Source organism: Pteropus alecto, unplaced genomic scaffold (assembly GCF_000325575.1).
Source record: "Pteropus alecto unplaced genomic scaffold, ASM32557v1 scaffold72, whole genome shotgun sequence".
Taxonomy (NCBI): Eukaryota; Metazoa; Chordata; class Mammalia; order Chiroptera; family Pteropodidae; genus Pteropus; species Pteropus alecto.
In genome coordinates this window covers 19678932-19704033 of record NW_006436811.1, presented here as the reverse complement: position 1 = coordinate 19704033, position 25102 = coordinate 19678932, and the positions used below count along the sequence as shown (strand labels likewise).

Genomic DNA, 25102 nt, shown 5'->3' with positions numbered 1-25102 from the left:
TTCTTAAACTCCCTTTTCTGTGATCTGCTGAAGCTAGAAACCCAAGGAGCCTCTTGGACTCTTCCCTTTACCTCAGCTATGTTACCAATACCAAATACATATCTCCAAGCCTTGACAACTTTACCTTCCAAGTCACTCTCAGACAAATCACTCACTCCTTCCACTGCTATAGTTCAGGGCCTTATGGTTTCTGGCCTGAATTATATTTTTAATGAAATGTATTACTTATTATAAAAGCAATATTTTTCACTGCAGAAAAATTCAAAATAAAAATAATAGAAAAATTAACACCATAATCTTTATACAAAGATAAATATTCTTAACACTTCAGTATATATCGTTCCATAAAATTTTCTTGCTTCTATAGCACATCTATAATCCCTGCCATCTATAATCCCTCTTCTAATCCATCTTTCACAAGAGGAGAGAGTGATGCTATAAAATTCAAATATGATTCTGTAATTTCACTGTTTAAAATTCCTGTGTGTGTGTGTGTGTGTATCTAACATTACCTTCAGTATTAAAGTTCAGAATCCACAGCAAGCCGTGTGTGTGTGTGTGTGTGTGTGTGTGTGTCTCTAACATTACCTTCAGAATTAAAGTTCAGAATCCACAGCAAGCACAGCATAAATCACTGTTGGTTTTGCCTCTGCCTTCCATTTGCAGCCATTTTCTCCACAACATTCTTTGTTTCAACCATCTCCACTTTTTTGTATTCTTTCTATAGAAGACTCTCTATATATACTGTGGTCTCTACTTAGTGAGATCCATCCTGTCTTCCTTCGTCTGGTTAATTATCATTTGTCCTATTAGTTCATCCAAACTTTCAACTGTTTGTCTCAATTGGTGTGAGCAGAGGGATCCTGCTCTGTTCTCACCATTCTCTCACAATTCCCATAGCATACCTTTTATAGACCTTATTGTCTACACCTTGTAATTGCCTATTCTACATACTGTAATGGCCCCATTATTGATGGAAAACCCAATTCAAAAGCATCTCTTTATTAGCCTTTAGCAATATAGTTAAATCCATGTATTTTGGAGTTAGATCTGGATTTTAATCCCAAATCTGTTATTTATTTCAGAGCAACCCCGGGTAAAGCAATGTGTCTGAGTCACAATTTCTCTATCTGTAAAATAAAGTGATCCCCTATTTCAAAGATTACCAGTGCAAAATAAGTCAGTGGTTCTCACTGGAGGGTGATTTTACTCCCCAGAGGACCTATCTGAAGACATTTTTGGCTGTTAAGGCTGGAAGGAGGGGATGATGCTATTGGCATCTAGTGGGTAGAGGACTGGGAGGCTGGTAAACATCTTGCAATGCACAGAACAGCCTCCCATAACAAAAGAGACACCCAACTCCAAATGTAAGTAGTGTCATGGTTGGAAAAAAAACATAAAGTAATGTAGGCATGCTTTTAGCACAGTGCATATGCATTTTAGTGTTTGATAAGTGCTAGGGATTGTTACTATCAAAAGATTCATTTATTTCTATCCTCAGAAAATTTGAGTCTATGCTACTTACTTAATTTATTAAATTTTATATGCAGTAGATTATCTCACTCTTCAGTAAGCATTCATTCTTCAGCTCCACAGGAGAAATATACTTCCTCATCCATTGACTTGATTTAACAGTGTGCCAGCTCTGAGCCTCAACTTTAAAAAGCACAGCAATTTCCCAATTTCTCTCATACACTCCTACTGACAACCATAAGAAGAGCCTTCTCTTAAGTAGTTACTTTCACTTCATCTGAGTCCCCAAATGAGCCCTCAGGAAACAGATCTAAGAATATCCCCATGAACCAATGCCTGAACAGAACTGCCTGGACTCCACCCTCGGTTCGGAGGCAAACCAAGATGAACCGACTCTCCATCAACCAAACTCTAACTGATCGCAAACATATGAGCAACAAACGAACAGCTCTGGCTGTACACTTCTGAGATTTTGTGGTTGCTTGTTATACAGCAATAATTGACTGATAAACCATGAACTTTTTTATCCTTATTTTTGCACAATTTTTATCACGCTAAAAATCAAAGAAAACTTAACACCAAGACATTTTTCTCATCAGAATGGAACCTTTCGTAGAGAAACACACAATAACAGCACTAACATCACCTACTAAATGCTTTTTTTCTTCATTTTATTTGAAGGTTTTATTTCCAATGGAAAAGGATCCAAAAGTGACTAAAATTTGGTTATTAAAGTACTCAGAAACAGCACAGGAGAGGGAAGAATAAGTAACAAAGCAACAGCTGTAATGCATATAATTAGGAAAAGAAAATAAACATTAAAATCGACTTCTCTAGAGGGGAATAAGTAACTCAGAGTGTTTTGTTATAGTACTACTCTTTACATTTAATATCTTTTTGCTCTATGTCCTGTTTCTTTGGTTCTCGATTTTTTATTATGTGTTACAAATTAAGGACATTAAAGAGAGGATCTGTATATTATCCTTCTTATGACCTAATATGATACAAACTTCAGTAACAGTGTCACCTATAGTGTTTTAATAGTGAAAAACACCTTGTCAATTAAATGTTATATTATCTTTCGTTCCTACTAATGTTATCAAAAATTTTCATACTTAGTAAAAAAAAATTATCAACCCTAACAGTGAAAGTCCCTGAAAACTGTGACCCCATTAATATAACAATGCTTAGCAATCATTCTTTTCCCTTGTCCTTTTTTAAGCACCTACAAAAGATTAGAATTGTTAGAAATGATCATCACAATTATAGACAAATTTTGCCTGTAAGTCAGAGGCTAGCACATTTTCTTACATTATCTTTACTGTTTACATGAACATAATCACATGTATCAGATTCTCAAAGGTAGACATAGAGAGTGATTTAGAAATTAACAGATTTCAGCTCAACTATTAAGGAAGAATTACTCACATGCAAAAATCTGTATCTCCTGTCCTTACATAAGTATAAGAAAGTGAAAAAACTGCACGTTAATATTCTAGTTTTTCTTCAGATAAATATTGATAAACCAAGTTAATATTTTAGTTAATATCCAGTAAAGACAAGAAACTGATTGGAGTTCAGAGAAATGAAGATTTTTGGTACTGTATTCTTCTGAGATCTTCTAAATGTACAGATTGACCAAGAACTCTTGACAAGAAGACAACAGATTTATAAAATACAAATATATAAACTATCTTCATCACAAATGAATTACTCTATAATTTTTTCTGTTGAGCAATTTAACTTATTTTTACTGAAAAAATCTTAATTGCACTAGTACAATACTACATAAGCAAAGCTTTCAACATGCCTGTTCTCTGCACAGTCCACCCTGGGCCTTTCAACTTCTAACTGCCCCAGATGCATTTCAATTTTAATATAAGCTACACAATATTTTAGAAATTGTGAGGGAAAAAAAACAATATTCTTTCATGCAGAGTGAAGATCCAGTTAACGAGCAATAATTAATCATAACAGCTTGCTTCAAACTACATTCTTGTCGAGAATTATGCAGAGTCTATAAAATTGATAGCCTAGAGTGGTCTAGGAAAAAGAAAAACTATTTCTCCATGGTATCTTTGCTCAACTAGCACTGCTAAAAGATGAAGCATCTTAGCCTGAAAGGAGAGAAATAGCTGTCATAAACAGATTCCTTACTATTCCTGGAACATAAATAAAATTTTGAACTGCCTGTTTAAGCTCCTTTTCTTTGCTAGTAATGTTCTGTTTTGCAGATTTGTTGATGAATGCCAAACTCTCAATATCACCAGCAAAGGAGATAAAACTCAAGTTTACAGTGAGTTATATGACTGTGTTATGACTAAGAAGATTTGGTACAACAATTTTATAGCAGCCAGAAAAAAAATATTCATGCTTAATATCAAATATATGAAAATCAAAAGAAATATACCAACCAAATTACAATTAAATTGAAAAAAAGTGAACCTTGCGACTGTACCCCAACTAGAAAACATTCTACAACTAACTCTGTTTATGTTTCTTTTCCTGATAAGGTCAATCCCTCTACTGTAGGATCCATGTCATAGCTGTGCTGATATCTCTCTATTGTGATTATTCATTATATTCTTTATTAGAAAATGACAATATGGAGGAAAAACCTATGTTTCAGTGTTCCTGTACTTTCAGCACCTCTCAGAATCTCAGGTCCAAAAGAAATAGTAAACATATGTTCACTCAATTGAATTCTTCAGCGAAATTATATCCTTCATTCTCCCAACTCTTCACTTTGATGTGTTCAATTACCAAGGGCAAGGTCAACCTGCAGAAACCTTTCTCTATTCTGCTAAAAAGCAGCAAAACTCACATTCTTCTTATTAATGGGTGATTTTTCAAAACAACTCAAAATATTTTAAAAGGTATTACCAGATTCTAGGAAAAGCCATTTCAATTTTGAATTATTTTAAATATTTTCTTTCATATATTAAAGGTGATGGGAGAATGAAATTCAGAACAGTAAAGAACAACTCCAAGAAAATTCTACACTTAATAGACAAAGATATTACAGATAATAGTGGAGAGGGAGACAGAGAAAGCTTAAGTATGAATAATATATGTAAATACATTTCCCACCAGATAAATTTTAAAAGGATAAGTTTAATTATCATTTGATATGTATACACTCTGTAGTAATAATTTCTATATGCATATCTTTTAATATATTTTTACTCAGGATTTAGTGGATCAATTGTAATTTACTAAGAAAATCAAATGACAAATGATCAGTGTTCAATAAATGATGAGGATGATGATTGTGGTAAGAGTAGTCATAATGGTATTAATAAGTTGTATTATTAATTTTATAAATATTTACTAATTCAGTTTTCCTACTATCAATGACACTTTCATCAATATTTTCAGATACCAGTTTGATTTAACAAGACAAAAATATTTATGTATATATAAATAGCCTCACTATATAAACAACACTTGTGTTTACAATGACTAGGAATAAAATTAAAAATCGAGTTCCCCAATTAAAATTTTCCTCTCTATATAATTTGCCAAGCTAGTGGAAATGTTCTTAGTAACATCAGCCTAGAAAGATATGTCACATACACAAAAATCTTCTTGGTACCTAATTGAGCACTTACTATATATCACCCTTTTAAAGCCTTGTACATATATTCCCTTATTTAGTCCTCATAACAACTCTTTTAGGTTAGAATAATTGTAATTTCTATTTTACAGATGAAGAAACTGGGGCACAGAGATATTTGGTAAATTGCCTAAGGTTATAATATAAGAGTTAGAGCTAAAAGATGGCCCTGAGTGACTCTTAAAAAAAAAAAATCACAGTAATTGAACACATACCATAGATCATACGCTATATTGAGGAAAGTGATATACACATGTGAGTTAGTCCATTTTGGCTGCAATAACAGAATACCATAAACTGGTTAGCCTATAAACAGTAGAAATTTATTTCTTATAGTTCTGAAGGCTGGGAAGTCCTAAATCAAAGAGCTGGCAAATTCAGCATTTAGTGAGAATTGCTTCCTGGTTCACAGGTGGCCATCTTCATGCTGCATCCACACATGGCAGGACAGGCAAGGGACCTCTATAGGACCTCTTTTATAAGGGCCTTAATCCCATTCATCAGAGTTCTATCCTGATGACTTCAGCTCCCAAAGGCCCCTTCAAACATCATCATATTGAAAATTAAGTTTCAACATATGAATTTGGGGTTGGGGAGGCTTCACAAATATGCAGTCTATAGAAACATGATTATAAATGTAAGACATAACTTTTGTCCTTAAAAAAGTAACAATATTGAAAGAACAGAAAATTCTGGGAACAGGACTTGCTGATGGATAAAAGATGTAAAAAGAGTAAAAACTAATTTTGAACAGATATAACAGATTATAGAGGACATGTATAGCATTTTAAGCATAAGAAATGGCCAAACACTAAAGAATATTAAATTAGAGAATGACACTTGACTATTATAATTTAAAAATCTTAACCTGTTAAATTACTTGGGATTAGCAGAGCACAACACTAAAGTGATTAGTCCAGTCAAAGGCTGTTGCAGTTTAAAAAAAAAAAAGTGTCAATAGGAATAGGAAGGAAAACTAAATTTGAGAAGAATCGTCCATTTTTAATTGGCCATTAAAGGATAAACACAAAGAAGATAAACGAGATTTAAGCCATTGACAGCTTTGAAATTCTGGGTTTAAGACTAAGAAAAAAATGGCAATACCATGCACAGAGATGGTGAAGTTGAGATGAAAAGTTGTTTTTGAGAAAAGGATGAGAAATTTATATTCAAACATAACATTTAATGTGTTAGCAGGGTATCAGGTAGAAATTCATATAACAACAGCTGAGAGATGGACTATATTAAGAATAAAAATATTCAAAGAAACAAAAATAGGAAGATGAAAATACATGATCTTAGAGTCAGGATGAGGGGGTCAAAATAAGGCACCAGACACAAGGTGACGACAGGACAGCTTTGAAGCTGGAGATGAGAATGTCAAGCTGCAAATGGAATGAATAACTGTATTTATTTTTCCCTAAGAGTGTTCTTCATCAAATTGTTGGGCAGCACGAGAAAATGGAATGCCATGCTATTACCATCTGACATCATCTCTCTTAACTTCTAGACATATCCTGAAAAAGTATACCCCAGTAAGACTGCGACACAGTTAAATAAGTCAGAGTGAACTAAATTAATGTTCCTAAGCTTTACACCAAAGGTCCATTAATCAGTTTCACAGTAAGGATTAATGTATTAAACACATGAAAAGACTATATTTAAAGCTGAAATTATAATAAATACTCAGAGAAACAATATCTCCAAACGAAAAAACAGCAGGTGGTTCATGATCACTAGGAAAAGAGGCAACTCAAAATAACATTAAACATAAAGAAATGTTAAATGTAAAACCAGATCCTGCCCCAGGGTAGTGATGGCTATAAAATCTGCTTCTGCACAACTCCCAAATGAAGGACCAGTAAAGAAGAAAGCCTGAGTATAACAGCTCACAAAATACTCCATAACTAGCACCTTTAATCAAAAGATAATCTATTAAATACCACAATCCTCCTGCCATTTTTTGTTTGTTTGTTTGTTTGTTTGTTTTTTAATGTAAGGTCATAGTCATCTGTGCCTCAGGGGAGTGATCAAAATTGGATTTGCATACTTCTACACTATGTTGACAATCACTTACAATAAAATCAGAATGAGAAAGGGAAATTGTCTGAGAGGACCACTGAGCCAGGTAATAGATTCAGTCTAATATATCCACACAGCAGGAACCAAATTAAAATGTAGATGGAATTCTAATATAGTCCAACTGGAAAGACTTGCTCCAGTTTCTTATAGGAGCTTGTTTGTTGTTTGCAAATAGCTAATCCTGAAGACACGAAATTGGTTATATTAATTATGTAGACACTTCTACATATATAAACATATAAGTTAAAATAGCATCAAGGTCATGGTGTTTGAGATTAAAAAAAGAGCAAAACATATATAAATTAGAACCATTCTCTTACCTGACTCAAGATCAGACCATAAAATAATATTTGCAGAATTCAGAATAATGCAGATGATTGTGGTGGATCACAAATCATGTACTTAAATTCAATATGCCTCCCAATGGCATCTAAATTTTTCCTGAGAACAAAGCAGCGTGTAATCTATTACTTTACATCTTCCTTCTACCATCCAATTCTTTTTTCCCATCTCCTTTCCCAGCTGAGCTGCAATACCACTATCAGCCTCAGCCCGACCTGTAAGGAAAGGAAAATATCAGTAGTAATGAGCACTTTTTTGTAACTTCTAAGGGACTGTTTAACAGAGATGGAGGGATCTCATAGGTAGGTCTTGCAGATAGCTGTCTGAAGGAAATCATTATGTTGCTTTATAAAGAAAACAAAGAAAGAAAGAAAAGAAAAGAAAAGAAAAGAAAGAGAGAGAGAGAGAGAGAGAGAGAAGGAGGGAGGGAGGGAGGGAGGAAAGGTATCTTCAAGGGTAAGGACTAAAAGAAAACATTTACAATGGCATAATCAACATAGAGGGAGGGAGGGAGGGAGGGAGGGAGGGAGAAAAGGTATCTTCAAGGATAAGGCACTAAAAGAAAACATTTACAATGGCATAATCAACATAGTATATTTTTAATCATTCTGATCTCTGCAACTCAATAATAAAACAAGTAAAAAGATTAACATAAAAGCAGACTTCAAAGCCTAAGATATTTCTTTTTTGGAAAGATGACTAAATTCTTATATAATTAAGGTGTACAAAACCATGACTTCAGTAAATTAGAAGAGTGTAAAACTGTCAAAATCTTGGAAATATGAGTGAAATTTTTCATGTGGAGAATTTGCTATTTGAAACAAATTTGTAAAATTGATAATGATTGTTGAAATTTTATTGGCTAAATTTTCTAATAAAATGTAATAAAATTAGAAATAAAAGAATCTGATCAAGCATTTCTTGGAATTTTTGAAATGTATTTTTATTGATTTCCTGGGGGTGCAGTAATAAAGCACCACAAACTAAGTGACTTATACAACAAAAATGTATTGTCTCACAGTCTGGAGACTAGGAGTCTGAGATCAAGATGTGGGCAAGGTTGGTTCCTTCTGTGCCTGTGAGGGAGAATCTGTTTCTATTTCCTCTAGCTTCTGGTAGGCTAAGTCCTTCCTTGGCTTATAGATAGTGTTCTCCACTTATGTGTCTGTCTCTTTGTTCAAATTTGCCTTTTTTATAATGACAACGGTCATACAAAATTAGGGCCCACACTAATGACCTCATTGGACCTTGATTAACTCTATAAAGACTATTTCCAAATAAAGTCACATTCTGAAGTTAGGATTCCAACATATCTGTAGGGGGCAGGAACACAATTCAACTCATATCAACATTCTTTAGAGTTAATTTTCATATAGGTCCTCCCTTTGAGAGCATTAGTGAGTACCATGCCTTAATATCAGGCCTGGCCACAGGACTTGCTTTGGCAGATGGAATGTCAGTGGAAGCAGTGTATAACTTTTCTAAGCAAACACATTTGTAGCTGAAACCGCCTTTCTCTCTGCCACTAGAGCAACATCATCTCAGATGAGGCTGCTCCTTCAGCCAAGGCAAGAAGACATGTAACTCAAAGGACATGCAACCTCTTTGTAGATGTGAGCCACTGATACTTTGGGTCACCTAAACTATAATAAACCTAGTCAATCCTAACCAAAATACTGTCTAGATAACCCCCAAAAAACAAAATCAAAAGTAAAATTTCAGACTATCTAGAACAAAATGAAAAGAAGACTTCATAGTAGAATCTATAGGTTATTGCAAAGCTGCAATCACAAAAAAAATTTAGTCCCTAAAATAATTTAATTACCAAAAATGAAAACTTAAAAAGTTCAAAAAATTAATAATCTTAAGAAATCAAAAACATGAAAATTTTAAGAAAGTAGCAAGAGAGAATTTTAAAAGATTAAAACAGACTTTATTAAAAACAAAAGTATAAAGGATAACTAAATCTAAAACAATGTTCTCAAAAAATAGTATAAATATGGGCAAAACTCTGATTTTGAGAGTGATAATTGAAAAGGATTACACACCTTCAAGCTTACTCTCCAAAACTTTCCACTTCCCACACTGGGCAGTGGCCTTAGGGGAGTGAGTACTCTTGGACCCTTTAGCTCTCCCTCTCCACCACCGGAATCACCTGACCTTTGTTCTTCACCTGAAGTCACCATTTTCAGAACTATTTTTCCCAACCTCCTCCAGCAATCCACATCAACTGTCTTCTCTATGAGATCTTATCTTAACTCCATCATAGCCTACTGAAAGGTAATCATGTTTATATTTCCCACAACAGATTTTAAGTTTCTTGAAAGAAGTCATAATTTTCAGTCTTATCTCTGGATTAAAAACAGGCAGTCATTTTGCATGGTTCTCTAGTAGCTAAGATCAATGAAATCATGAAAACCAAGAACCCAGTTAAGATATGCATGATTTTCAGTTAACACAAAATTGTACAAATGGAGGGCTACCAGAATACAGTACAGTGTCCAAATTTGATATATACTAAATAAATATTGACAAAGGAATAGATGAGTTCTCTATTGTAGCTTATCCACAAATGTGGAATTGAACAGAATTTTAGAGAACTTTATTAAAAACTAAATAGAAATAAGGAAAATAAGGACTTTAAAAATCAGTCAGTCCATGAGAGTAATCTCTTACAAGACTCAACATAGATACTAAGTTCCTCCCTCTTTCTAATTCCACTCTATAGTAATTCAGTTATCCAGTCTCTTAAATTTTTCTTCTAAATAGACTTTCTCCCCTACTCTCTATCATCACTACCAAAACTCACCACTTTGTCTTTTCTCTCACTCAGACTATTAAAATAGCCTAACTAGTCATCCTACGGTCAGAAGAAATCACCTGTACTCTTAAATCTAATATTTAACAAATGTATACCCAAAAAACCTGTTTTTTAAATTTTTAACATATTTCAATTCTTGAGAACATATGAAACAAAAAGAGGCTGAAATTTGTCCCTACTAAAAAAAAAAAAAAAAAAAGCAAGAGAGGACTTGAATAAATTAAATGGTGGGATCTCAAACAATATTTAAATTTTATTTAGATTAACTCAACTTGTCTGAAGAATTTTTTGATGAATCTATTATTTTTATTTGAAGAAATTTATACTCCCTACTAGAATGCACTGAAATTGAAAAAGTCTATGATTTGCAGTATTTAATTAGGTGAAATAGTCAAAAGAGTCACAGAGATGACTTATTTAATAAGTTTTGCCTTATGAGAAAGAATTAAAGAAAGGTTCTCTAAATTAATGCAAAAAAGACAGAACCTGTAAAAATCTTTAGGCTGAAATATTCAGACATTGCAATACAAAAATATTAGAATGATATTTTGCTTATTGACATCCAATTGCTCAGCACAATCTGTTGAAAGGGATATCCTTCCTCAACTGAATGGCATCTGCATCTATCAAAAATCAGTTGGCATAGTTGGATAGGTCTGTTCTGGGCTTCTCTATGTGTCTATTCCTCTGCCAGTACCACTCTCATAATTGTTGTTGCTTCATGGTAAGCTTCATTATCATGTAGAGTGATTCTTCCCACTTTATTCTTTTCAAAATTGTTTTACCTATTTTAGGCCCTGTGCCATTTTGTATGAAGTTTAGAAAAAACTTGACTAACTCTACATAAAGCCTGCTAGGATTTTGACAGAAATTATGTTAACACGATAGAATAATTTAGGTAAAACTGTCATCTTTACTATGAGTCTCCCGATTTATGAACATGGTATGTCTCTCCATTTATTTAGGTTCTTTGATTTCTTTAATCGTTTTTAGCTTACAGATCCTGCACACATTTTAGCAGATTTACACATAAGTAGTTCATTTTCTTTCACTTTCCTTTTTCCTATTCTTCACATCCCCCATTATCTCTTAAAATTTATGGGGTTAGATAGTAAATTATATAATCAAGTACCCTTAAGTAATCATGTTAATGTGCTTAATGTGAACTCTTTAATTTGCATGTGTTCCAGTAAAATATGTAAAATTGTTTGGTACATGTATTTTTGAGATACATATATAGTATTGTGCTATATACCTCCTTCTCTTTCTTTCTTTCTTCACTTTCCCTTATGTTTTTAAAGTCTACCCACGTCACTATAAATGCATCCCGTTGATTATGCCTAATGATGCATACTATTTCCTAATGTATTTTCTGCACACTTTTCTTACCTTTATCTCAATTACAGACATGAAGATTTTCTCAGTTTCCAGATATTGCACTAAACATTACAATTAACATGCTTGTTCATGTCCCTAAATGGTATCTAAAAAAAATTTCCAATATACACATATAACCAATAGAAGAGTCAGAGAGAGAGCAACATATTTTAACTAAATGCTGTCAAACTGCTTTCCAGAATAGCTGCACCAGTGCAGACTACCAATTGTTAAATAGTGTCTTAATTTGCATACAAAACATATGATCTCATTAAAATAACAAATACACTAAATTATTTAATAAGAGTTGCCAATAGATAACTTAATTTAAAACTACTTTGAAGGCTTCTAATAAAAACAAATTAGGCAGTTGGCTTAGATTATCCTAAAGTATTACCCTGGGACTACAGCTAGAAAGTAAGCATGTTAAAACCACATTTTTAAACCAGAACACGAATGGAGCATTTATTGTTCCTCCTTGAACCAATGGACACTGCTGCCCCATCCCCTGACCCTTCTCCCAGAGACTATAAGTGCCCATCGCTCTCCAGACTCTTTCCTCATGTAGAGAGGAAAATCTCTAAAAGTGTCTTACAGACAAGCAATAACAATATTTCACATTTCAGCATGTAGGAAATGAAACTATCAGATAGTTGTGTAAATTTATGGAACAATAATTAGCAAAACATTTAGATCAAAACAAAAAATATTCTTACTGAACAGTAGCCTCCAAAGTAGGTCAATGAAATCTTAGATGAAATTGTCTGCCATATTCTGCCAACCACAAAAACTTTCACCAAATTTCAGCAAATTCAAGGCTATGTATTTGCTTTTAATAAATATGTATTTATTCCATGTTGTGAAAAAAACAACTCAAAGTCAGTGGCTCTACCTAATAACTTATAAATGCATAATCTAAAGTTTGGCTTTGTTAAGATATCAACATAAATTACAAACAATGTTTTAATTAGTGGCATCGAAAATTTAAAGTCTTTCATATGTGAAGATATTCTCATTTGGAGAAGGACACTAAGAAGATTAAGGCTTCCGTTGAGACAGTGAATAATTTCCAATGAACTCTGTCCCTATGCATCATTCTATGAGTCAAACCCCAGATTTTTGTGTTCATGTTAGTTTCTACTTCAGAGTCAAAACATTACAATTTAATATCATTTGATAAAATCAGAAATTTCATTTGATTACAAGCTGGGCAACAGAAAACCCTGCTTTAAAATGTACCAATTATTATTATTCACCAAATAATTTTTCTCAATGGTTTACCTTTACCAATATAGAGACCATGTTTGGCCATAACCCCAAGCACTTGCAACATGACTCTTGACAATCCTGTCAGGAGCAGGCAATCTAAGGGCACATCTAGAAGTTTGGGTCCCAAGGCCCTTCCCCTGCCTGGCCACCACAGTGCTTCTGATAATGTGACAACTAACTTTCCCCATAACACACTTATAGAACACCACTGGACAATTTCTACCCTGAAATGTTTTGCTGTCAATCAAATATTGGGAAAGAATATATACCATGAATAAAGGAAGAAGACTAATAACTAACAAATACTAATTACTTTTTTTGTACCAGCCACCATAATAGTTACTTTATAGGAATTATCTCAATCGACCCTCATTAATTAACTGCAGTCTAGAAAAAGGTCCTATAATTATTCCATTGCATAAGCAAGGAAAATAAGGCCTAGTAAGCATCTCTTGACATGGGATTCAAACCCTCTGACTCTAGGACATGTGTTCTTAAATTCTCTTTTTTTTTAATCATTTAATTTTTTTTATGGTGACATTGGTTAATGAAATCCAATGTTTCAGCTGTACATTTTAACAGTAAGGTGTGTATATAGTTACACTTCTTTCTGTTATATAGTTAGACTTCTTTCTGTCACCACATATTTGACCTCCTTTACCCCGTCTACCTCCCACCTCTATATACACACACACACACACACACACACACACTGTGTGTTTAGTTCTTAAACTCTTAAGTGTATTGCCTATGCAATAACAACAAAATGTTTTCCCATAACCAAAACCAGAGTTTGTTTTATTATGAAGATCTTCAATTTATTTCTACTTACAGAAAGAAAAATGAATGTTTCCCAAGTTAACATTCAAGTCAAGTTCATACCCTAAGGAGATGTAGTCAAACAAATAATACAAGAGAAAAATATCCTTTAAGGCGCAAAAGTTCAATTATCTTTGTTTATACAAAAAGTTAGCCCACAGGCATCATCCTGTAACAAAAGAAGTTCAGCATAGCTATCCAACAATTACCCTTTATTTACTGTTATGACTCTCTGGATCTTGAGATGCCATTTCAAGCCCTTTGCCTTCTGCATAAAAGCTATAGCATTTATAACCCATTTATTGCTAGATATATTTTATACTAAAAGCATGGAGATATGCATGGATAATTTTCCATCATGAACAGCTACATTGAGGAATAGCTATAAAATTTAAGTCCTCTATTTGTTTAAGGAAAGAGAGGTATCTTATTTTCCATTATATCTTACTATTTTACCAATTAAATATTATGGGTAATGGTTTAATATTTTCGTCTTAATCTGCTCTTCCCAAAAGGCTATAGAAAAAAAGCTTAATTATTAAGAATGTTTCCACATTTTTAATAAAGTATATTTCTTAATTTACAATGATTATATTAAAATTTTTTAAATTTGACAATAATGACACCTACACGAACTTCAAGTATTTCTAATTAAATAAGAGATGATATAATAAGATATTATTGAAATGATTAATAATTATTGACAGTTTTATAAACAGAACTTAATTTTTGATTCCTATAAAAATAGCAAATCTTGGCTCAAATGCCAACTTTTCCCGATTATCCAATTTAAAATTGCAACCCTTATATACCCCCAATCCCCTCCCTTCTCTGCCTGAAATGCAAAGTATGATAGAGATTTTTGTTGCATCCACTGAGGCATACCAAGCACTTAAAACAATGCTGCCCCGCAGAGGTTGCCCATGGGTATTTGGTGGCTGAATGAGTGAGCATCCTCTCAACCATGAACCAGTATGACTCTACTTGCACCTTTTCGCAAGGCAAAAACTAAAAAGAGCTAAAAACGAAAACAGCTATACATCATGCACACTACTTTTACCATTAATTAGTTCTCACCAGTGTTAGCCTTCTAAACAAATATTCCTTTCCCCTTTCCCACAAAAGCTATTTCAGCACCTCACAACCATATACACACTTCCTGTTCTATTTCATGACATCCCCTATAGATGCAGCAGGGTTCACTATACATAAATCTTAGGTTAATGCGTGTGCACGTTATCTGTGTGTCTATGCAGGTGGTAATTAAGAAAAACTTTTTCCGTATTGAAATAATGTGATAAAAAAGAGACGCAAAAGAAAAAAACGGGACCAGAGGCAGGGTAACCAAGTGACTGCGAGCTGTGGGAACGTGCAGAAAACCTGTGGAGAGCTTGAATTTCTAGAGAATATGGAAAGATATGTGGATTATTTTAGCTAAAACTTTAAGATATGGCAATAAAAATGTAAATATATACAAAATACTCACAACCTAGTACATATCCTCTACGTGTGTATATAGGTTCATAGGACATATCCATAAGAGAAAATAAAGAACTGTTTATGATTATGCATTCAGATTTCCTACTAATCAGGGAACCACGTGTTTTGAAAACAAGATTCCATTTCATATTAGTTCAGCAAATCTTTTAAAATTCTGACAATACTATTTGTTGGAAAGGATATGGAACAACAACAAAGTACACCAACTACTTGAGTTTAAATTGGTTCAGCTCCTTAGAAAAGCAATTCTGCAATATCTAGTAAAGTTGATAATATGCAGAGCCTACAAGTCACAATGTTAGTTCTATGTATAAACTCTAGAGAAACGTGTCAATGGAGACGTGAACAGGAATAGTCATTGCAGCACTGTAAGTACAGAAATAAGTTGGAAATTATTGAAATGTCCATCAAAAGGAGAATGAAAAAATGTCATGTATGTATGAAAACAAATTTTCTAAATCAATTTATATGGATAGATAGATAAATAGAGGGACAGATAAATCTCAGACACATAGCTAGTTGTAACCTCCCATATGTCCTGTCCTTTAAGCATAGGTAGCTTTTAAAAATGGTCCCTTGTGATCCCATATGCAAAAGTAAGATTAAAATGATATAAAGATAACAAAATGATAATCTGATGAAATGTCAACTTATCTTCTAGGCAATAAATGTATAGTTCTCACACAGTCTTAGGTCTATACTTAATATTTTTCACTACAAATAATGCTTCATGCAAAGTAAGCTTTATTTCCAACTGAAAAGTAATTTAAGTTCTTGCAATTTTTATCTAGAATACAGAAAAATTATCCATTTTCATAATGAATATCAGCCTGCTGACATGGATTCAAAAAAAAACAAATTTTAACATTTCAGAGATAAAGGACAGTTGGATAAAGACCAACTGCATTGCTAGCTGCTGTATAACACCCTAAAACCATGAGCTACCTAAAACTGAAGGGAAAAAATAGTGCAATCACATGGAATGCCATGACAGAAACACTATAACATGCCTTTTTCTAGTTTATAAAATCATTAGTAGTTTGAAGGAGCCAATAAAAATAAAACTTTTATAATTTGAACACTACAATCCAAGACCCTGACAGTGCTTGAGCATAATAGGCGTTCCACAAATATAAACTACATCAATAAATAAATAACCATTCATTCATGCATGCATTTATTCATGTAGTTCATTTAATTACATTTACTGAGTATTATCTGTTCTAAATGCTAGAGAGAGAGAAAAACAAGTAAGACTCCTTAATACTACAGCCTAAGGCTACCTGTTCTCATACTTTTTAACTTTTTTTTATTACGTTTATTGGGATAACATTGGTTAATACAATTATATAAGACTTTTGAACTTTTGATCAGGTAACTCTGTGTTAGAAATAGCATTATTACTTTATCTGTCCACATAATGCCCTTCCAAGGAATAATTTTATTTTTTTCTTGCCTTTTAAAATTTATTTATTTATTTATTTTATGGTGACATTGGTTAACGAAATCCATTAAGTATCAGCTGTATACTTTAACAGTAAGGCATATATATATTTACACTGTGTGTTCACCTCCCATTGTTAGATTTCTTTCTGTCACCACATATTTGAACCCTTTTACCCCAACTACCTACCCCCTCCCCCCACTTCCTACCCTCTGGTAACCACTAGTCTATTGTCCATGACCATGAGTCTCTGTTTGTCCTGTTCATTTGTTGCTTTTAGATTTATATCGCACATATAAATGATATCATGTGATTTTTCAACTTTTTTTGTCTGGCTTATTTCGCTTAGCATGATTATCTCAAGGTCCATCCATGTCGTCACAAATGGCAGTATTTTCTCTTCTTATGGCTGAGTAATATTCCATTGTATATATGTACCACAGCTTCTTTATCAAGGAATAATTTTAAATATTATCTGTAAAGCATAGCTAAAGTGAACTAAAGAAGATTAATGTACTTGATGTTTAATATTATAACATTTGTATAGATCTGTTTCCTCTTCCATACATTAATATACTCAAATATTCACTATATCTTTGTTTCTTTGACACACATACGCTTTAGTTTTACAGTAGCTGTACACTGCTATATACTTTACAGTAGCTAATATCTGTTAGTATAAAAGAGGAAAATCCATTAATTATATTCTTATTCTTGATTCACAATTTAAAAATAAGATATTTAATTTTGAACATTTCAACATTTCATTAAAAATATAAATTTATTTTTATTAAAATCCTAAATGTAACATTTCAACTCAAGAAGACAAGCTTGACAATCTTTCAAGTATTTACAGTCAAGAAATGAAAATTTAATTAGCCAAGAGAATGAAATCATAAATAAAAATGTTAAATCTTTCCTGTTCTAATTATCATTTATCACTCAGTCTTTTGTAATAATGTATGTTTTTTAATGCCATGTATAAAACTGGGAAATTCCAAAGTAAGACTTAGTATCTATCATATATTTTAAAAACATATGAGCTACTTGAAGAGAGAATTAGAAAAGGTACATCTCTAAGGAAAAATATAACTTCTTCTATCTTCCCAACAAACAAATTGCAAGCTTCCAATAATGTTCTTCCAAATAACCTTTCATTTCATTTTTGAAAATAATGCTGAAAATTTTGTATAGTTAAAACTATAAACTTAAAATTAAAAAAAAAAACCTAAACTCTATTCTCCATTATTCAGCTTTTTAACATTTATCCAAAACACTTTATTAAGAATTAATCGAAAATTGGGAAACATGTACAAAATTAGGTGGTAAATAAAATACACAAATTAGACAGTGATTATAGTCCATTATTAAAGATTTTATTTCAGCTATGACAACCCTGATCGATCAATTGTTGATTATTGTGTAATATAGTTATGATAGAAACCCCTGTGAATGATTTTTAACTTTCCTGTCAACTAAAAACTAACTGTAGCTTTATTCAATAAAGTAAAGCAAGTTCTGGATGATTTGAACTGACTGTTGAATGACATTTATGGTCAGTTGTATGAAACATAGCTGTAATGAAAGGTGTGAACAAAGCATTTTTAAAAAACGTGAGTAAGTACACAACATGTGCTCTGTCTAGGTAATTCTTTTCATTTCATTGGAGAAAATGTCACTTCCTCACTACAGGGATTTGTTGACTTAGATTCAACATTTTGCAACTATTATTTTTGTGTTCTTTTCAAGTTCATCTCACAGATGAAGTATTTTAAAGACACATACCAATTTAGAAGATCTGCCCGTGATAAATTTAAAACCTGACAAATCTGAAAGCTGGATAAGAGTTGCTTTTTCACAGTAGGTGACATATTCCTCTACTTCATGAGTCATACCATACTTTAATGTATAAATAAATAAGTAATTTATAAAGAATATTTCCAAAATATTTTTAAAGCAAGCAGTCCCACACAGCCGAAGGGAAAGACACTTTCACATTATCTCAGGCTTCTCTGCTTTATTCAAGAACATTATTAAGCTCCTGACAATGAAGAGCAGTTTGTACTGTGACAAATCCAGTGTTCCCCTATGTAACAGCACCACTTATTTATGAACAGCAACCGACACAGGGATAGCAGCTTGTTCCAAACGCTGGTTGCTGCTGCATGAATGGCTACCCTTAGGATACAGTGACATCTCACGCCACAATTATGGGCCTTTCCAAAAAGGCCCATGTTTTGTTGTTCTGTTTATTTTAAGGAAATCTGACTGAAAGAAATACCAATAAATTCCATAAAAGAAAAAAGTGAAAGAGTTGTTCCAACAGGCTGATTCTAACCACACTGGCATGTATCACCCAGTGCTGAATTTCAGAGCTCAATGTGGACTGCACATATGATAACCTTATGTCTTCCAGCACCAATTGCCAGCACTGTTTCCTCTCTCCCCAGAAAATCTCTATCTCACAGTAATGTATAGCCCACTAAATCCATAAACGCATGAGAGACAAGACCATACTATATCCCAGTCTTTTACAACCCAGAAGACCACTAAAAAAACAGGTTAATACTGTTGAGGTAGAAGACATAAATGAAATATTTAAACATCAAAATATCAAAATGTAGCAAATCTATCTATATCACTTGAGAAGTAAATTGATTTCCCCATTAAATTTCTCTCAGACTGTTTCCCCAAAAAAATATGTTCAGCTTCTTTCTTATTAGAAAAACAAAGACTTTAAATTGGTTTTGGGTATTTTGATTGCTGGAAACTAGATGAAGAGCATTTTACTCATTGATAAAGTAGGCTTTGCTCAGTTATCATACAGTAAATGTGATTTCTAAGGTTGCTTTTAGCTTATATACTTCAACTTGTTTTTATGGAAATAAGCCTAAAGCTATCTATTCTATTCTAAATTAAAAACAGATATTCTACTTGTAAGAGCATTTGTTCTAGTAAAGTAAGGCTTTAGGCAAATTTCTTCTAAATTCGTCTTGCCTTCTCATGACTCGTAAATAAAACTCAGCATTCCACAAAGAAAGAAAACAATAATTTATTATAACAAATCACATTTAAGAAAGTCCCTACCATTTTTTATGATTAATATTTAAATAAATACCCAAACTCAACCTATTGAATACCATATACAATATTAAACAGAAAAAAAATTTAACATACATAAAATTGCCTAACATTCTGGTAGGTAGAAATAATCCCATGTATTTCCAGTACTTAGTTATCACCAAACTAAAAAGCAGTATCACCAAAATTTTTCACCAGCCTAAACCCATCTTCAAAGTCTAAATAAAAATTCAGAGTTTGTATTTTTAAACTTTTTTAAACTTTTAAACTTAATTTGCTCTATCTTAATCACTTTATCCAAGAATATGTGAAAAGTTTGTTACAGTATCTTTCAAGAGAGAAAGAATGTTCAACTAATATTTATTGAGTGCCTATGTGTTAGTACCTGCTAAGCATTTTCTTTCGTCCACATAGTTAATGCTGTTCTCCAAAACAGTAGGTTTTGAAATGATCCTCTTCAGCTATATATTCTTACTTGGGCTATTTAGGTTTCATATTAAAAGACAAGAAATCATAATGAAATTTCCCTGTTCAAAAATCCTTAATGATTCTCTCAAACTCAGATTGATGTTTTTAATTCTTTATTTTTTTTTTCAATTACAGTTGATATACAATATTAGTTTCACGTAAACAATACAGTTAATAGACACTGAATACCTTATGAAGTGATCACCCTAGTAAGTCTAGTACCCATCTGACACCATATATAGTTATTACAATATTATTAGGTATGTTCTTTATGCTATACTTTATAGCCTTATGACTGTTTTTAAACTGGCAATTTGTACTTTTTATTCCCTTTCACCTTTTTTACCTATCCTCCCCAACCCTCCTCCCATCTGGCAACCATCGATTTGTTCTTTATATCTATATTTGTTTCTGTTTTGTTTATTTTGTTTTTTAGATTCCACATGTAAGTGAAATCATGTGGTATTGGTCTTTCTCTGACTGACTTATTTCACTTAGCATAATACCCTCTAGGTCCATCCATGTTGTTGTAGATGGCAAGATTTCATTCTATTTTATGGCTGACTAATATTCCATTGTATATATGTATCATATCTTCTTTATCCATTTGTCTATCAATGAACACTTAAGTTGCTTCCATACTTTGGCTATCGTAAATAATGCTGCAATGAACATAGGGGTACATATCTTTTCAAAGCAGTGTTTAGGATTTCTTTGGATAAATATTCAGAAGTAGAATTCCAGGGTCTTATGTTAGTTCTATTTTTAACTTTTTGAGGAACATCCATGCTATTTTCTACAGCGCCTGCATCAATTTACAATCCCACCAACAGTGCACAGGGGTTCCCTTTTCTCCACATCCTCACCAATACCCACAAATTAATTAACGTGATATACCACATAAACAAAGGAAAGATAAAAATCATACAATTATCTCAATAGATGTAGAAAAAGCATTTAACAAAACCAAACATCCATTTATGATAAAAACTCTAAGCAAAGTAGGGAAAAGGAAAAACCTCAACAAAATAAAGGCCACATATGACAAACCCACAGCTAACATAATACTTAATGAGGAAAAGGTGAAAGCTTTCCTTTAACTTTAGGAACAAGACAAGGATGTCCTCTTTCATCACTTTTATTCAACATAGTATTGAAAGTCGTAGCCACAGCAATCAGATAAGAAAAAGAAATAAAAAGCATCCAAACTGAAAAGCAAGAAGTAAAACTGTAATTATTTGCAGATGACATAATACTATACATAGAGAACCCTAAAAATTCCACCGAAAAAAAAAAAAAAACTACTAGAACTGATAAATGAATTCAGGAAAGCAGCAGGATACAAAATTAATATTAAGAAATTGGTTGCATTTTTATATATCAATAACAAACTATCAGAAAGAGAAATTTTTTGAAAATCCCATTTACAACTGCATCAAAAAGAATAAAACACCTAGAATAAATTTAATCCAGAAGGTAAAAGACCTGTACTCAGAAAACTGTAAGAAATTGAAGAAAGAAATTGAAGATGCAGCAAATAAATGGAAAGATATACCATGCTCGTAGATAGGAAGAATTAACATCACTAAAATGTCCATACTACTCAAAGCAATCTACAGATTTAATGCAATCCCTATCAAATATCAATGGCATGCATTACAAAACTAGATCAAGTTGATGTTTTAAGTCTCCTTTCACATGAGTCCAACTCACCTTTTCTCAAGTATATAATCCATTATTCCCATCCATAAGTCCTCATTCTGTTCATACTAGTCTATTCACCACCCCTTTATCTCTAAAATATATTTTTCTATATTGTATATGCTATCATTTTCATGAGAAAAAAACTCACTGCATAGCCGTCTGTGGGTGGTTAAAGTCTTCTAGTTCAGCCAGTTCAAATCACTAATCTTTGCTTAAAAGACATATCAACATGTTTTCTTCCAACAGTTGCACATGACTAAATCCCATAATAGAAATAAGATTATTTTCTAAGATATCTAAAATGATTCCTAAATTAGTAACACCTTAAAATCTGACATTTCAGTTTCGACAAAAAAAATCACCAATTCATCATGAACTACATTTTATCACAACTTAAATTTCATCCTAATTTATTGTATTTATTTTATTGAATAAGTATAATTTTAAAAATTAATCAGCTTTGTGATTTAGTTCTGTTTATAAACAAAGCATAAATTATTTAAATTGACATTAATATAGTTATTAAAAAGGAATACTAACAGAAGTTATATTTTGCATTGGATAAAAGCAATAAATTTCCTTGAAAAGCAGTGTAATCTAAATATTTTCATTCTAATCATATACAGAATAGCTAATGCTTTATAAAAGGAAAAATAAATTAAGCTTTTTTATTATCGTAATAAGGAATTTTATAGAGGAAGTGACTATAATAAGAAAAAGATCATCTATTTTGCAATGTGCCTTGTAATTTTATAACCCATTAATTTCATTTTGGAACATACTGTTTGAATTAGGGTTGAGTTCTAGTTATAGCTGACCCTTAAATATTCAATTAATATTTCCCATTTTATTTATCAGACTTCTCTGTTCATTGATTTATCATACTGGTGTTCTTATGAAAACCACATGAGGCTACATATGGAAAAATTAGACAAATATTTCTTCAAATCATATTTTTCAAAATAAAACTATAATTACCCACTTAAGAGCAATGAGATTTTGTTATAGAATATTTTAATGAAATTTAATAATTACGTCCGTTCATAATGAAGAAAACCATGGGTCAGAATATTGGTGGACCTGAAAAAACCCTAGGAGGGCATATATTTCCAAGAACCATTTTATTAATATAACAGTTTCCCTAGTCCAACTCAATATATATGTCCCCAGATGACCTCAGATACAAGTTCTGAAAGTTCAAAAAAGCTAAAACTTCATTTTACACAAAGAAAACAAAAGTAAACCCAGCTAAGTTTATCAATATAATGATAATAGAAAAATTACCTAACAGGGCTTGTCCTCAATTTCAAAACTCAAGATACATTTACCTTGAAAAGCAGCTGCATTTCGAGATATTAGAAACTTTAATGTAGAGCTGGATGTCTGAAGTGCCTGCTGCATATCTTCCCGAGCTACGATGTGATATCTCTCCTCCATCTTCCTGGTGCAACATGTAGGTTTTTCAGATATGCAAACCTGAAGATCGGATCCTGGAACACATATAATACTCTTCAGAATAATTACCTGTTTATTTAACAAACATTATATGTTACGTGTCACACATTCATGACCAGCACTATGCATCAGGGGTTTATGTTCTATGTGAGGAACTGATCTACTAGAGTATGTGCTTTAAGAAAATGTATCCACTGTCCATTCACTCAATCATGGCACAAAATACCCTCAACCACTAATTTTGCTCAAATACTATATTAACTTTGTGATCAAAAATCAAGTATGTCCACTCAACTTATTACTATTTACTAACAAATAGACTCTGTAATAGAAAGCAAATGAACTATTATGGAAGTACAGAGCTAAATCAGGAAACTTTATTTTTGTTTATTAATTTGGCCAAAATTTTTGAACTAAATGTTATAGAGAAATATATGGGCTAAAATTATTGCTTTTTTTGAGGAAATAAAATCAAATTTTGTACATCAAGTAAAGGTAAAAATTTCCACCTGATTTCTCAGTTCACCATTATGCTTGTGCTACTTGTGGAATAGCTCTAATCTGCAATAATGATCTGATGGAAAAATCAAGATCCCACCAAGGGCCCAAACCTAGGATCCAAAATGCTACTCATCACCTAGCTTGCTAGAGATAACTCCTACCATTAAAAGCACTTTTTAGTTTTATAATCATATTCAGAAAACTCCTATGAAGATGCATATTATATGAAATGTGAAGTTATTATGTATACGTAATTCTTTGTGGTTAAAAATAATTTTACTAATATAATTGACAACTCTCATCCTGATAGGTTCCAGGGCAAGCAACTTTTTACACAGCAAGGATGCTGGAGAGCAGAAGAAAAGGTGGGGAGCACAGAGGAGTGACTAAAGAAAATAACCCTGATGGGGCATCATGGGGACAGCCCCAGAGCATCCCAAGGTTACTCATGTTTTATGTAAAGCTCAGGACAACTGTATTTACATGACCTAATGTAATACAGTTATTCACTTATTTTAAGGTAAGAAGAGTCATGCCTCTTAATCTCCAGGGAGTTTCGCAGTTCCCACATTAGTTCTTCATTGACCAATTTTAGATCACCAAATATAAAATATGCATGCATATACATGTACACACATACACACATACACACACGCACAAACACACACACAAATACATGTACATAACAGCCACCTTTCAAAGTCTTCCTAGTTTTTCACATAGTCGGCCTCAGTCCTCATTTTCAAGAGTGGGTTCCAGGTAAGATCGAAATATCTGAAATCAGTCTGACCTTCCTGCTAGTATGGGACACCAAATTTTTTAGTAATTTTGGCTTTAGTTTGTTTAAGTTAGACAAATAACAAACAGCAGGATTTGAGCATTTCACAAATGCTAAAAAGTATAAAATATTTATATGTGTCACAGAAGGTAACATTTTGGCAACTATTTTTCATTTATCTTGCCTAAAGAAATACAAAAGCAAATTCCACTTCAAACAGTAAAACTGACTGAAAGAAAACAAAGTTATGTTTCTCAGCTTTTCTCCTAAATGGAAAGATTGAGGAATTAGAGTTCAGAGATGAACAATAATAAAAATTAAAGAACCAATAGATAAATATTAAAGTATATAAACATATTTAGGATGGGAAAG

The 25102-nt window shown here is 32.5% G+C and overlaps 1 protein-coding gene across 1 annotated transcript in view; it reads right to left on the bottom strand.

Moving 5' to 3' along the window:
• The window catches only part of GPC5 (glypican 5), a 1125293-nt gene that overhangs the window by 1066261 nt on the left and 33930 nt on the right, over positions 1–25102 (bottom strand). The window contains exon 2 of the mRNA XM_006913808.1: positions 23325–23486. Within this exon, the coding sequence (XP_006913870.1) occupies positions 23325–23486 (162 nt within the window). The remainder of the gene's footprint in view (positions 1–23324; positions 23487–25102) is intronic.